Here is a 14,593-nt window from a genome sequence, read left to right on the forward strand (position 1 = left end):
AGACACACACACACACACGCACACATACATGCATATACACTGAGACAGAGACATGCACACACAGAGACACAGACACCCACACATGCACACACACAGATACACACACAGACACACACACACATTCCACACACACCACTCGAGCACTTTTCTCCATAGTGTGTACTACTAAGGAGTATAAAGGCTTGTCTTGTGCACTGTAGCTCTCAGAACTAGAATGAAAGGGAATTCGCTATTGTTTCCTGCTGTAGTCTCACCATCTAGAACAAGGCAGCCGAACAGTAGGCGTGCAACAGGTATCTGCTGAAAGAAGTAATAAATGAACAAGTCAGTAAGTGAGTGCTCTGCTTTGACTCTGGCCTTGCCCCTGACAACTCTTGAGTTGGCACTGGGGGACAGGACGTGGCATCAGTCAAAAGTGTGGTCACCCTTATTCTGGTGCAGTGGACTGCCATGTGATTTCTGTGCCATGTCCCTGAAAGGGGAAGGTTCTGTCAGAAGGTGCAGATGATGTTTACAACTGGTGCCAACACAAGATGTTTTGCAGCCATTCAGATTTACAAGTTCCAAGGTATCTAGGAGCCCATGACTTAGAATGTTAGTGACCCAGTTCTCAGGACAAGCATGGGGGCTCCCAGGCTCCCTGTGGAAATCACATCCCTTCCCATAGCTTCCTCCTCCATGTCACTTGTTCCTCCTGGAGGGAAGCCACTTTAAACCATGACTTCCTAAGTTATCTCTTTCATAAAAAACAATAGTCTGGAGATTTTTGTCCTTCAAAACTCCTGTGAAAACCCTCAAGTGCCAGCCCCCATTTTCTTTCCCAGGACATGGCTAAAAAGAACAGCCTCTGAACTTGGAGGCGGTCCTCGCATAAGACGTCCTATCTACTGACACCTGCCCCTCCCTCCTGTACTCTCCAGAACTGTGAGCAATAAATTCCTGTTGTTTGCAAGTCACCCAGTCTATGGCATTTTGTTATAGTAGCCTGAAGATCAATCAAGATGCCTTCTATACACGCTTCAATGACTGCTTCTTGGGGAGTAGGAATGACTCAGTGGTCAACTGTGCTTGCTGATCTTACAGAGGACAGAAGCTGGGTTACCAGTACCCACTTGGAGCAGCCACAGCTGCCTGTAACTCCAGCTTCAGGGGATCTGACGCCCTCCTGTGGCCTCAGAGGTGCCTGCAGGCGCAGGGCAAACCATTCCCATAGCCATAAGCAAAAATGAAAATGATTCTTGGGGAAATTAAGGCTTCTAAGAAGTCCTCAGGGGTCAGGGGTTATGGCTCAGCAGTAGGGTACTTGCCTAGCATGTGTGAGACACAAGGTTCAGTCTCCAACATTGCCCCGAAGAAAAAAAAAGAATTTGAAAATGTGTCCGAAAGGAGACATTCTGAATTGAGATCAGCTTACTAGACAAGGTCTTCACTACCAGCTCATACCCTGAGTTCTTGCCATGCTGGATTTAGACCACCATTGAGGTTTTCATTTTACTGTCATCTCTAAGCTCCTCCGCATCCCAGCCACAGAGTTCTGTGTCTCAGAAGCCTGACCCCTCACCCAGCCCCTTCTCCCTTCTTAGAACAACAGAAACCCCTTAGGCATGTCTTGTCCCAGAGCCAGTTCAGAGTCCTCCTCCTCCTCCTCCTCCCTCTCCTCCCCCCTCTTCCTCCTCCTCCTTCTTCTCCTCCTCCTCCTCCTTCTTCTTCTCCTCCTTTTTAAATAAATTTTACTTAAATTAGAACAATCTTACTTTACATATCAATCCCAGTTTCCTCTCCCTTCCATCTTCCCATGTGCCCCACTGACCTCCCCATCCCATCCCCCATCCACTCCCCAGGGAGGGTGAGGCCTTCCATGGGGGATCATCAAAGTCTGTCACATCATTTGGGGCGGGGCCTAGGCCCTCCCCTGTGTATCTAGGCTGAAGGAGTATTCCTCCATAGGGAATGGACTCCCAAAGCCCATTGGTGCACTAGGGATAAATACTGCTTCCACTGTCAGAGGCCCCATAGACTGACCAGGCCTCCCAACTGACACCCACATTCAGAGGCCTTTTCCAGGGCTCTTACAAGCCACTAACCATGCAAGTGGTGGGGACACCTGCCATTAGGCCCACCTGGACTCTCGGGGTACTCCAGCACCCTGGACAAAGGACAAGGGAGTTGCCCTAAACCCTTTCTGCTTATAGTCTTAGGCTCCTTCTCCATCTAGTCTGCAGGAAGGGACTTGTAAGTCTGCCCCATGAGAGAAATGTCATCAGAGTACAAGGCCTTTTAGTAAGATTAGCCCCTTGAAGGCCATAGATAAGGCCAAAGGTTGGAGTGGGTGTTCAGGCATCAGGCTGGGACCTCAAGACAAGGGAGAGAATGACATGGTGTCAGTAGTGGAGTAGTGTTAGGTATTAACTCCCTGGACTCGGGTGTCTGTGTGGCAGAGGGACCTGGACAAGAGAAGGTGGTGTCTGGGTGCCTGGAAGTAATGTTTGGGTGAGCCTAAGATGCTACGTTGGGGACAGGACTTGCCTTGGGTCAGGTGGAGCTGCAAAGTGTGGTGGTGTGAAGTGTGGACATGGGCTCCCGTGTGTGTGTGTGTGTGTGTGTGTGTGTGTGTGTGTGTTATTCCTCTTTGCTTTTACTCTAGTCTTGTCTCCAAGCGGGTACCATGAGAAGCTCACATAAGGAAGGCTCTTAACTGCTGAGCTGTCTCTCCAGCCCCTCCCTGAGTCCTTAAAATTGGCTTGTTGTTAGTTTTTAATTTCAGTTATGAGGTTTTAAATATTTGCTCTGCAAAGAATATTAGTTTATTTCAACTTCAGGTCCCCTTCCCAGGCCTGGGTCCAGGGGACGCTATTCAGCATGTGATGGAAACACTGGGGTCTTAGGGCAGACAGATGCTGATGGAGGCAGAAGGGGGCTTCTGGAAGGAGCCTGGATTGTGTCCAGTCTCAGAAAGCAGTCTAAAGGATCTGGCTGGATAGTGGGCAGAAAAAACAAAACAAAACAAAAAACACCAAAAAACAAAAAACAAGTGGCTTAGTGAGGATCACAGCTGACATCATCTGGGAGCTGCCTCCTGAAGATGCTTGCTTTGGTCTGCCACTGCCCATCGAGTGTCTGGCAGAATGCTGATGCCTGGACTCTGGTCACTTGTTCCAGATTTCATCTTTTGCTCAGCTTCCTCTAACCCACCAAGGCAGAACCTTTGTCCACTACCAGGGAGCTGGGCTGCCGAGACATCTGATTTTGGACTAGAAAACTGATGATATGTGACTTTTGCTGGACTTCAGATAAACTGTAATTTCTCACAGGTGTACTATTTACCTCCCCCACTGACCACATGGGGAAACTGAGGCCCAGAGATCAAAGTAAGTCTCCTAGAGTCACACAGGCCAGAGGAGGCTGGACTGGTCTATCCACTCAGGCAGGTTGACTCGAGAGACTAGGATAGCTGCCTCTGAGGGAGTCTGTTGTAGGCAGTGCAGTTGGGAGTGAGTCTCCACAGACTGCAAACACTAGGTGGCCTGAAGGAGAGCAAGCCTGCCGTGTGGCCACAGGCTGGTTCCTGAGCTTCCTGCCTCTCAATGCCTCCTCAGCTGACAGTCGCTCAGGTGGAACCTAAGAACCTTGGGTACCCATCCCTCTGCACATCCATGGGCTCTCTGCCGCCTGCTGCCCCCAGAGCTCTTGGTCTCAGGCCTAAGAAACAGCTCTCTGCCCTTAAATGACTACAATGACAAAGAGAGCAAGGGATCCACAGGACAGCGGGTGGCGCTAAGATTGCAGACACGTGTTTATATCTCAGAGTGACTGCTACACCTGAAAATAGTGCTGCACGCTGATTATGAGGGCTTGCAAAAAGAGCAAGGTGTTAAAAAGAAAGACAGAAATACTGCTGACAGAACTGTTGCCAAGAAGTTAATTTAGGTTATGACCTATATCAGAGAAGGAAGCAAGAGAGGAGAAGGGAGATGTGGGAGGAAGAGGGAGGAGGGAGATCCCTAAAATTTAGGTGCTTAAGCACTACAGAGCAGCCACACATTTACCTTATAAGGGGAAACTGAGGCCACGTCAAGTTGCTCCCAAATGTAGCAGAGACAGGCCCTGTGGGGTGGCATCCTGCCCTGGACTGGATAGAGTCTAGACAGGGTCAGTGCAAGGGTGCCCTGTGACACCCTGAAGTCTGGCGGGTGTACTCAGGAATCTGGTGTTTGGTAGGGAAGTCAGGGTTGTGTTATCTTTGGACATCTCTGCCACTTTATCAGGGCTTAATCTTCCAGATGCCAGGGCTAGACAATACAGGCGCATGGCCCTCCTTCTTTCAAAAAAAATTACATCATCTTTAAATTAGTTTACAAAGTAGTGGGAGCAAGTAGTATGAATCCTCGGGCACCAGCCAGGGGCTTTGCTCCCATCATCCCCCTGGGCCCTAGAGCTCTTCCCTTCAGATAAGGTGTCTCAGGGCTGCAGGTAGAGGCCGGCATAGACTTGCGTCCTGTCATCCTGTCACTCAGATGTGATGACTGCACACCCAACACCACGTAGTAGATGAGAACAAATGAAGGTGGCAATGCTTGGCGGGTAAAGAAATGACCACGGGGTTGTGGGGGAGGTACCCTCGCGGGGATGGGATGCATGAGGAGGGGCTCCTAGCCTCGGAAGCTATGAGTTGCAGGTGGCCACTGAGTGCCAGCTGTTCACATGCAGATGTTCAGTAACCTCAAACTACACACGGCCCTTGAAAGAGCACACAGAAGCAATCTACTCGCCACCACTGTTACTCTCCAGCTTTCACAAGAGGTGACTGTGGGTACAGCAAGCCAGACAAATTACACAGACGGGCGCTGGCCTAGGGTGGTTACAACTGGGATGTTTTTACTCTATCATAGTCTTGTTTGGGTATCAAATGCATTTTGACTTAGTGATATTATTTACTAAGGACGAACTTGCAGAGGATCATGCCATCCCAAGTTAAAGAGTAGCTGAAATATGAGAAAGTGCTGCCAACATTAAGCACGTCTTTCTTTTGCTTCTTGAAAAGATGGCTGCTAGAAAAAGCTACTGTCACATGTGCCTTACATCTGTGGATCACGACAGAACTGTTGGTGACAGTATAGGGGCCAGGGGTTGGAGGCTAGTAAATATGGGTAGAGAGAGTCGAACTTCAATCTCCCCAGGATAACTATGATGGGGGCTGCCTTTGAGATGGTTGAGCTTCCACTCTGGGTTTCCAGGGAGAGAGGCTGGTGTAGTGCTGGGGTCAATGGATGAGCTTTTGAGGATGCCCCGACTCAACAGGCCCTGGACCACATGTGACCTTAAGCAGTATCTCATGCTGGAGACCCGGTAGTCACCCAAAGGGCCAACTGCTACAACTCTGGCCACGGAGACCCTTCTCGGTAGTCCTCAGGTTCTGCCTCACCCTCGGAGGGCCCGCTGGAGTGTCTCCTTGGCTCTGGTAAGGGCCACTTCTGAAGGAACAACCACATCAGGTGTCACACCCACCCCTTCCCAAGAACTGCCATCCATGGCACCCACAGAGCGAGCTGTGGGGATGGTGATATAGAGATGGGTGTCATCCACATGGTAGGTCTGTGGGGGCTGGCAGCCTCCGCTGGTCACTTCACCAATGACCAGCGCTCGGCCCAGCCTCTTCATGATGTACGTAAACTCCTCAGCGGCACCGGCTGTCACGCCACTGGTGAGGATGGCCACACTCTTCTTGGAGCCATAGCGTTCACCTGGAGGACAAAGACCCTTCAGCATGGGCTCAAATCAACACCCCGTCTTTTCTATATGATCCAGAGATGAAGAGGGCCGCAGGTTTAGTATGTGGGTCCTGGCCTCAGTCTGCCCCTGTGATGCAGGGACAGCCATTGATACTACCAAGCACTGCCATGTTCTGAAGGAAGGCGTGCCTTTTCCTGAGCTCTGGGCATGCAGCTGTGTCCTGAATAATGGTATCCCCAACTCTAACCTGAGAGTCTTTTTGCTCTGGGCCCCTAGAAGAGCAACATTTATTACTTTATTACTTAGTGATGGCTTGACATTTTTGAGTAGCTGCATTAACAAGTCTAAAAGAAAACAGATGGAATTAACTTGAATCGTGATTTGATGAGACAACATGTCAAAGATCCGTTTATGAGCACAGAGTTCATCTCTGCTCCCTCCCACTCCCCCTTTATGTCCTGCGCACCCCTTCTTTCATTTCCCCATAGGTCTTCTAACTCTGGTGTGGACACAGTGAAAATGCATCTTCATAAGGACCACGCCCACTTAAGGCTCAGTGGCCAAAGGTGGATGGGGGGGTCCCGAACTCGACCCAGACCAACATTCTAGAATCTCTAAATCTGAGGTTACCCTAATCTCTGGCTTTGGATATCTGTTTAAATTTAGATTCTGGATTTTTCCCCCCTCTTGGCAGTTTTCAATGTTATTGGCTAAATCTTGGACGCTATGGTTGCAAAAGGCTTATGTAATGAGGACGTGTAGAAGCATAGCTGGCTAGGCGCGTCTCTGGTCAGAGGCACCTCTTGACCTCTCCAGTGACCTCTTGGGGATGGGAACACGGGGTCCACACAGGGCTCTTGGTTCTGTATGCTGGGCAGAGGGGGATGAGGCCATTTACCAAGAGATCTGGCTTTGAGAGTCAGGGGTCTGAGGGGCTCAGGGTTGCCTCCGCTACTCTGTATGTTCTCGGGCCCAGGCAAGTAAAGGAATGCCTGTTAGCATGCGGCATTTCCTCAGCGATTAGGATGAGCTGCTCCGGAGAGTTCAAACAAGACGATCTCTGGAAACAGCCATCTGATTAGGAGGTGAGGGGCGTCCTACTTCTGCGTCTGTTCTACAAGCTGCGAGCGCTACCGTCAAGAGTGGGGCTCGTGTGGGAGGCGAAGCATCATCTGAATCTCACTTGTTACCGGGGGCCCTAGACAAGACATTCGAGCCATCTGGCCCTCGCTTTTCCTCTCTAGACCTGTGCTCTCGGATACTGAAGACTGCCCCAGTGCTGTATCCCGAGGAGCGGGACAGCGACCTGATGATCTGTTTTTGCTATTTTAATTTACTCTCAGGTTGTCTCTCTGTGGTTCTTCTAGAAGGTTTTAGCGTGAGAAGAGGGGAAAGAAGGCTCCACGTGCCTGTGAGTTGAGCGTGGGTCCAGAGCTCGCTGACAGAGTCATTGGGCCGGCTGTAGATCTTGTCCAGCAGAACGGGGGGTGACTCGTCAAAGAAGTAGGAACACAGGGCTGAGATGGAGGAGGTGGGGCCACCAATGTTGAACCTGAGGAGACAAAGAAGGGTTGAGCTCACACAGAGGGGCTCAGTGTCCCGCTACAGCTTGGGTCTTCGTCCTGTGGAGAAGGGCTCTAATTTCAGAGTGCCTTAGCCCTTTGTCCCCTGCACCCCCCCTTCAGAGTTCCACAGGTGACATGACCCGGGGAAATTCCACGTGGCACTAGCCTCTCTGGAGACTAAATCTGTCTGTGATCAAATGCTTTCAGAAAACACTGGCTTTGTATGGCGACTCCCATTGTGAATCCTGCACATGAGAGGCAGAGGCTGGTGGATCTCCCTAAGTTCAAGGCCATCGTGGTCTACAGAGCCGGGTACACTCTGGGACCACACAGGGAGACTGTCTCAAAACAGCAACAATAATAACAAAAGAAAGAATTTTAAAAAGAAAAAAATGAAGAGAAGAAAAGAAAATACTGGATACGGACTCTGCTCAGATATATTAATATGTTAAAGGCTCTGGTGAGTCCTGTAGTTAGGAGTCTGATGAGATTGTTTTCCCACACATCAGCCACAGACTGGCTGCTCCTTTGCGTCCATATTGCCTATGATAGAACACAGAGTCCGTCATGCATAGTAACACAAGTTACTAGTGACCCCTGGTGTCGTAGAAAGTGGAGATTGTGGAAGTGTAGGATGGGGGCTCACATTTAACCTTGCATGGCCCTTGCCTCTCTGGGGAGACTCTTCCAGCTGACAGCCACGGGCCAGCAGGGCCCTTGATCTCAGCATCTGACCCCCAACCCCAGGTCAGAGCATTCTAGGCCAAGGGTGCCTGTAGCTGGGTTTCCACTTAAAAAATGTGGATGACATTTAACAACAACAATAACAAAAAGATGCTGTCCTGGTGGTGGCTCTGATGTTTGTTAATGTGTCTGAGAAATAAAGTGATCAGCTAAGGTTCTGGGCAGGTAGAAAATCTGGCCACGGAAAATGATCGTCCAGGGAGGGAGGTCAGCCTTGCCGTGGTTCAGCGCCACCTAGCGACTGTTAAGAGTCATGTAAGAGCTGCAATGACGGCAGGCCTGGGCGCTTAGCTGGGCAGATACTCCAGCCTTCCACTATCAGCAGAGAAGTGAAAAGGGTTCCCATGGGAGACAGTGGTCTGATCTTTCTCACAGTAGTGGGTGGTGCTCGGGACATACCCAGTAACAGGCCGAGATTGGGAGAAGACCTGAGTCTCGTCACTGCCTGAGGTCTCTTCTGCTGCTGCGAGGAGTGGGGGTATTAGGGGTCTGTGATGGGAACTCAGCACATATAAAGTGTTTTTTTTTTCCAGAAGCAAAGGGAGGTGAATGGGTGAAGATAGCCAACAACCATTTGTCATGCAAAGTTTTCTTGTTACAATGGCATCTTTTCATTTCCAAATTGCCCCAGGGACCCTGGCTTTGTGATGCCCATGAGAATGGATGTCTTGGGGGGTGATTTTGCAGAAGTACAACCACAGTGGGGGGCTGACAATTAGGATTATAGATTATACAATCCCCCGTGGGGCTATGACATAGGGCTAGCATGGCCAGCGGCCAGCAGATTCTATCGTTCCCATCCCTGCCCACCCATTTGATGTCTTCTGTCAGGCAACGGGTGTGGGGCAACTCTTCACCAGAGATATACACGGGGATCATCAGGGGAGCTTTAAAAAATTACCAGTGTTGAAGCACCACCACCCAATTAGACCTGAACCTCTGAGCTAGCTGAGCAGCTCACTGGCAGGCAGGTGGCCTGGTTCATTTCAGACCCTTCATGCATCATGGGGGACTCCTTCCCCCTGTCAGTGCTGTGGCTCAGCCTGGAGTCACTGCCTAGACCACTGACCTCATGTCGATGATCAGAGCATCTGTGTGTACAATCTTTTTCCAGATGTGCTCTACCAGCAGCTCGGAGACCTGGGTAAGCAGCTCGCAGTCCCCAAACATGTCGAATCTCAAGTAGCCAATGTTGTCCTCTAGCACATTTGTGTGGAAGGAAAACTTGATCAGATCTTCAAAGACTTCTGGGGAAGGAATCTGGAAGAGTGGGAAGCCTAGCTCAGATTCAGGACCTCGGCAGAAGGCAGTACCCAGGGTGGGGTGCCGTGGGCCAGGAGGACAATGGGAAGGAGTTAGGGGTGTCTGGGAGGGTAGCATGTGGGTGATGGGCCTGGGATGGGAACCACGTGTGCCGATGAGTCGGTTGATGAGAGACATCCTTGAAGGGAATGCTCAACTCTGCCAACCTCTCCCCTGGTGTCTGGAGAGGTAGGGTGCTTCCAACCTCCCTGGGTTCACCCCCTCTGCTGGCACGGGGAGGGAAGACGTTAGTAATCTCTCCCAGGGGTCTGGCCTGGGATAAGCCCTTCACAGCCCTGATCACACTTGGCAGTCTCCCTGTATAGAAGGCACTGTCATTCTCATCTTTGCAGGACTCCCCTGAAGCACAGACAAGGCGACACACTTGTCTGAGGCCCTCCCAGAGCAGCAGGTGAAAAAGGGTTCCACTCCAAACTCAATTCACCCCCTTTCACTCCACGGCCCTGGCTATGCTGCAAAGACAAAACAATCAAAAAACAAAAACAAAAAGCAAAAACCCAACATGGCAATTTTGGAAACTGGGATCCTGGAAACCCAGTAGGACCCCTCCCCCCATAGTACGGCTCTGCTCTGCTCTCTCCCAAACGCTGCTGCAAGTGGTGGGACTCAATGACTTCCACTGAGGGCAAAGAGGTCTGTGTGGACTAAACAGTGGCCTGTGGCCCTTCCTTCCTCTCTCTGAGCTCTTAACTGATGGCAGGCAATTGCCGGGCTGCCAGGCGCCCCGTGGAAGCTCAAGTCTTGCGTCTTTGTGCCCTTTGCCTCCAGATATCTGCCTGTAGCACAGGTCCGTGGAGCTAGCCTGCAACCTCCCATCGCTGCAGGGCGGTCACCTGCAGAGGGTCGGCTCTGGGAGGCATTCCCCACACACACCAGGGTCCCAGTGGGATCTCCACACCCTTCCTTCTACTTGCCCTCCTCCTGTCCACTGACTACCTCCCAGGTGAGCTGCCTGTACCTCAGCCCTCCCCTCAGGTCAAAGCCAAGCCTCGCCTGCTCTCCGACCTCACAGCAAAGTCACTGACGAGAAGGCGGGTGTGGCAGTGCCCTTTGGTGGAAGGCTTAGGTAGAGTGGGGCCTCCACGAATCCCACCCACTTTGGCTTGGCCCAGGTCTCTTCCCTTCCCAGTTGCCACACCCAGTTCACTGCACCCACGGGTGCTCCTGAATGCCTCCGAGCTGACTTTCGAGTCTTCTGACTGCCACCACCTTGCTCCAAGTCTCCCGCCAAGCTGGTCCTTGGAACAGATATATACTCACACACCTCAACTCAAGATGTGTGCCGAGCACTGTCTGGAGGGGGTTGGCTAGCCGGCTGCATCCACAGGCCTTTGGGCTGCACCTTAGCGCTCCAAGACCTGTGTCCAGTCTCCTCTCAAGATCCAGGTAACGTAAACTTTATACTTTCAGGGAAGGAAACGCTCTCGTTGGAGCCTCAGGTAACTTGCCTAGCCCCTTCCCCTACACTGATAGTGGGAACTCATGGAAACTCCTGCCTCTTACCCGGCCGGTACAAGAAAGAATACCCAACAAAATCTGGTCAGTACAAGAAAGAACACCCACCAAATCTAATGGGAAAAGTGGATGGAAGGATTGCTTGAGAATTCTATAGGGTTGTCCAGGGACCGTGGGCCCGAGAGTAGAAGAGGCAGCCTGGTGAAGGGGAGAACGTAAAAATGTAAACACAGAGGCTACAGTCTTGCATTGCGCGTATAGCCGCCCCCTTGTGGACAGCTGGACAGCTCGCTCCCAGAACTGGGCCAGGCCAAGTCTCTCTTGTATCTTACCTGCATGGGCACAATTCCAGGAATGCGGTCTTTGGCATCCTCGGGGATGTGCGCTGTCTTCAGGTGTGGGTCCCCAGAGAGCATTTGCAGGTCTGCTCCCAGCATCTCAGCCAGGGCCCCTTCGGAAGTCACCCTCGCGTATCGGCTCTGCAGACCGCTGAGCTTGGCCGCCATCTTGGCCCCCAACTCAGGGGAGGCATAGTTATCTGCCACTAGTTTTCCAGCTGTCTGCAGCACTGTGGGCACCTTGGCACGCAGGGCCACTATGTCCTGGGCTGTGGAAAGGGCCTCACTCATGGGCACAGTGATGTCGGGTTCCACACCAGCCAAATCCCAGGCCTCGCCGGTGGCGGCACTCAGGGCCATCTGGGTAGGCATGGAGGCGTATAAGGGGCTGTCGCCCACCTGGTAGATGCCCACAGAGAGCGCCCCTCCAGCTGTGGGCTCTCCGATCACTGTGGCCCGCTGCAGGTCCTGCATGGTGTGGGCGAAGGCCTCGGCGGCGGAGCCGCTGGTGTGGCTCACCAGGATGTAGAGGTCCTTGTGGGGGCCGTAGCGCTGCCCGGCGACCAGCGGCAGGGTCCATATCTCTGTGACCCCAGAGGTTGCCCTGTCGAAAACAGAATAGAGGTGCTTGCGGGGTTCTGCCTCAAAAAAATAGGAGCAGAGCAGGGGTACGGCGGAAGAGTAGCTGCCGGGGTTGTAGCGCAGGTCAACAACCAACGCAGCCGTGTCCACCAGCCGCTGCCACACCAGCCGTACCAGCTGAGGCCCTATGGCCTTCACTGTCTCCAGCTCAGCCATGGCGTCAAAACGCAAGTAGCCCAGCTGGCCCGGCAGCACATCTGTTTTGAACAGGGCCTCGATGAGATAGGAGAGTTCCTCTGGGGAGGGAACAGCAGGGGGCGGCAGGGGGACCTCCTCTGCCACCAGCTCACCAGGGCTGTGGAACACCAGCAGGCGGTGATCCTCGGACACTTCCTGCAGGTCAGCCGTGAGCTGTGAGGCCAGTGACTCCAAGTCCACAGCTGTGCGGTATGCTCCTTGGGCCAGCTTGGATCGCAGGAGAGCTCTGGCCTGCCCTGCGACCTCTGGCCTGGCATAGTGGGCTTCCAGCAGGCGGCCGGTGCCTTCTACCAAGGCGCCCAGGCTGCGGTGGAAGTCCAGAACCTCCTGTGCTCTCTCTAAGGCCTCTTCGGCCAGCACGATGGCGTCAGGCACCACGCCACCACCCAGCCAGGCCTCACCGTGGTTGTCAATAAAGGTGAGCACAGGCACTGTGAGTGCCAGGCCGCCCTCTGGCGAGTCCAGCAATGGCACGGTGCAGGTGTGCAGTAGGCTACCCGCGGTGATTTCACCTACCAGGGTGGCCCAGCCCAGGGACTGCATTAGGAAAGCGAACTCCTCAGCAGCCGTGGCAGTCCTGTGGCTGGTAAGCAGGTACACTCCACGCTGGTTGCCGTACCGTTGGCCTAGCAGCTCCCTGTGGCTGAAGTGCTCCTGGGTGACGTTGGTGCGGCGGTCATAGGTGGTGAAGAGGCGCACGGGGCCAGCCTCGGGGCCCTGGAAGTAGGACAGCAGCAGAGGTACAGCAGAGGACGGCCCTCCGGGATTGTGACGCAGGTCCATGATGAGGTGCTCTGTGTCCTGCAGGGGCTCCCACACCTGGTGCAGCACATAAGGGCCCAGTGCCCTCAGCACAGAGGCGTCTGCAAATCTGTCAAAGCGCAGGTAGCCCACATTTCCTGGCAGCACGGATACCTGAAACACAGAGTCCACTAGGGCCCTCCGGGCAGCTTCTTCCGTGGGTACCTCGGGAGCGGCTTCTGGGGGCTCGTTAAGCCCAGTGTCAGGCCTAGGGGAGCTCTCTCTGGGTCCGGTGGCTCTCACCAGGAGCCTGGGATCCTCCGAGACAGCCTGCAAGCCAGCATTGAGCTTTGCCACGAGGTCCTCCTCAGAGACCACGGCTGAGTAGTCCATGCTAGCCAGGTGATGCAGCAGGCCCGGCACCCGGTCCACCAGTGTGTAATAGTCCTGCAGGGCTTCCTGCAGTTGGAGGACAAGCCCTGGCAGGGCACGGCGCAGGGTGAGGATGGCCAGGGCCTTTTCGAGGGCCTGCTCTGCAGGTGTCCCCACGCAGGGCAGCACTCCACTGCCTTCCCATGTCTGGCCACCTCCGCCCAGGGGCCCCAGGGACCTGGACACGGGCACTGTGAGGAAGAAGTTGGACTGGCCTATTCTCAGCTTCTGGAGGTCCAGGGCTCCACCCTCGGTCCGCTCACCCACCACGATGGCCCTGCGCATCTGCTTGAGGATGTAGGCGATGTCCTCAGCCACGCCCCCGGTACGTCCACTGGTGAGGACTACCACATCCTTGTCGGCACTGTATCTCTCCCCCAGGATCTTTGGCAAGGTCCAGATCTCAGTGGTGGTATTGGAGGGGCGATCATAGATGGTATCCACGTGCGTGACAGTGTTCCCTGGGTGCAAGTAGGAGATGACATACGGGATCCCGGAGATGTGACCACCAGTGCAGTGCCGGAGATCTAGCACCAAGGAGGAGGTGCCCATGAGCCGCCTCCACACGTGGGCCACCAAGAACTCCCCCAGTTCACTCAGCACCTCCTGGCCCGGGAGGTCATCCACTCGTAGGTAACCCACATTGCCCTCGAGAACCTCATGGTGGATGTTCCTCTGCAGCTGGGCCAGTAGCTCTTCTCGGGTGAGGTTGGTGAGTGCCGGTGCTTGCTGCTGGGGACCTTCAAGGGAACTGGGCTCATAGGAGATGAAGAGGCGTGGGTCATTCAAGGAGCTCTGCACTCCGGCTGTCAGCACCTGGGCCAGCGTCTGAGGGTCTGTGATGCCCAGAATCTCACGACTCTTCATAGCCTGCTCAATGGCTGCTTGCATTCCCATCAGGTTCTCAGGGAAGCAGTAGTTATCCAAGAGGACCTTGGCCATGTCCAGCACCAGGCTTGGCTGGAACAGGTTCTGTATGGGGCTGGCCAGAACACAGAAGAGCAGTGTGGCCAAAACCAGGGCCCATTCTCTCGTCATTGGGATCCAGGAGCCCTGGCTCCTGAGTCTGAGCTCCCTTGACTGTGTTTAAGACTGTGGTCGTGCTCCCACAGCTGCCTTTCCCCCTTGTCCTTCTTAGCAGGCAGACAGAAGGTCTGGGGCTCAACTCGGGAGTTAGACGTGAGGCTTGCAGCTCTGGTAAGCCTTTAATCCTGCCTAATTCAAGTTCATGCGCCAGGGGACTAGGAAGAAGAGGCCAGGGTGGTTTGACCCGGAAGGAACACTGCATCTCATCTTGCTGAGCCATGCCTCCATAGAGTAGCACAAGTAATGATGTTTATTTTGAGTTCTTGCCACATACTAGGCCCTGTGCTGTGCTTCATATGCTCACAGATTTTACTAAAGCCTTGCAAATGAGAGTTGTTA

General features: G+C 53.4%; 1 protein-coding gene across 1 annotated transcript; it reads right to left on the reverse strand.

Annotated features, from left to right (window-relative positions):
* Positions 1-4,783: 4,783 nt before the first annotated feature.
* Rbp3 (retinol binding protein 3) lies at positions 4,784-14,206 on the reverse strand. Its single transcript, XM_005077637.4, has 4 exons — positions 11,150-14,206; positions 9,109-9,299; positions 7,140-7,282; positions 4,784-5,741 (listed from the first exon to the last, which is right to left on the reverse strand). The coding sequence occupies exons 1-4, from the start codon at positions 14,204-14,206 to the stop codon at positions 5,419-5,421; spliced, it is 3,714 nt and encodes a 1,237-aa protein (XP_005077694.2). The 3' UTR covers positions 4,784-5,418.
* Between the last annotated feature and the right edge of the window lie 387 nt (positions 14,207-14,593).

This window comes from Mesocricetus auratus, unplaced genomic scaffold (genome assembly GCF_017639785.1).
Source record: "Mesocricetus auratus isolate SY011 unplaced genomic scaffold, BCM_Maur_2.0 Super-Scaffold_100006, whole genome shotgun sequence".
In the NCBI taxonomy this organism is placed as follows: Eukaryota; Metazoa; Chordata; class Mammalia; order Rodentia; family Cricetidae; genus Mesocricetus; species Mesocricetus auratus.

What these genes read in the sequence shown, in the direction of transcription:
- Rbp3 (XM_005077637.4), bottom strand. Translation starts at nt 14,206, where the DNA reads ATGACGAGAGAATGGGCCCTGGTTTTGGCCACACTGCTCTTCTGTGTT. An exon ending in GCTCTGATCATCGACATGAG is followed by an intron (nt 7,283 to 9,108) that starts GTCAGTGGTCTA and finishes TTGTCTCCTCAG; the next exon opens with GTTCAACATTGGTGGCCCCA. An exon ending in GACCCACGCTCAACTCACAG is followed by an intron (nt 5,742 to 7,139) that starts GCACGTGGAGCC and finishes TTTGTCCTCCAG; the next exon opens with GTGAACGCTATGGCTCCAAG.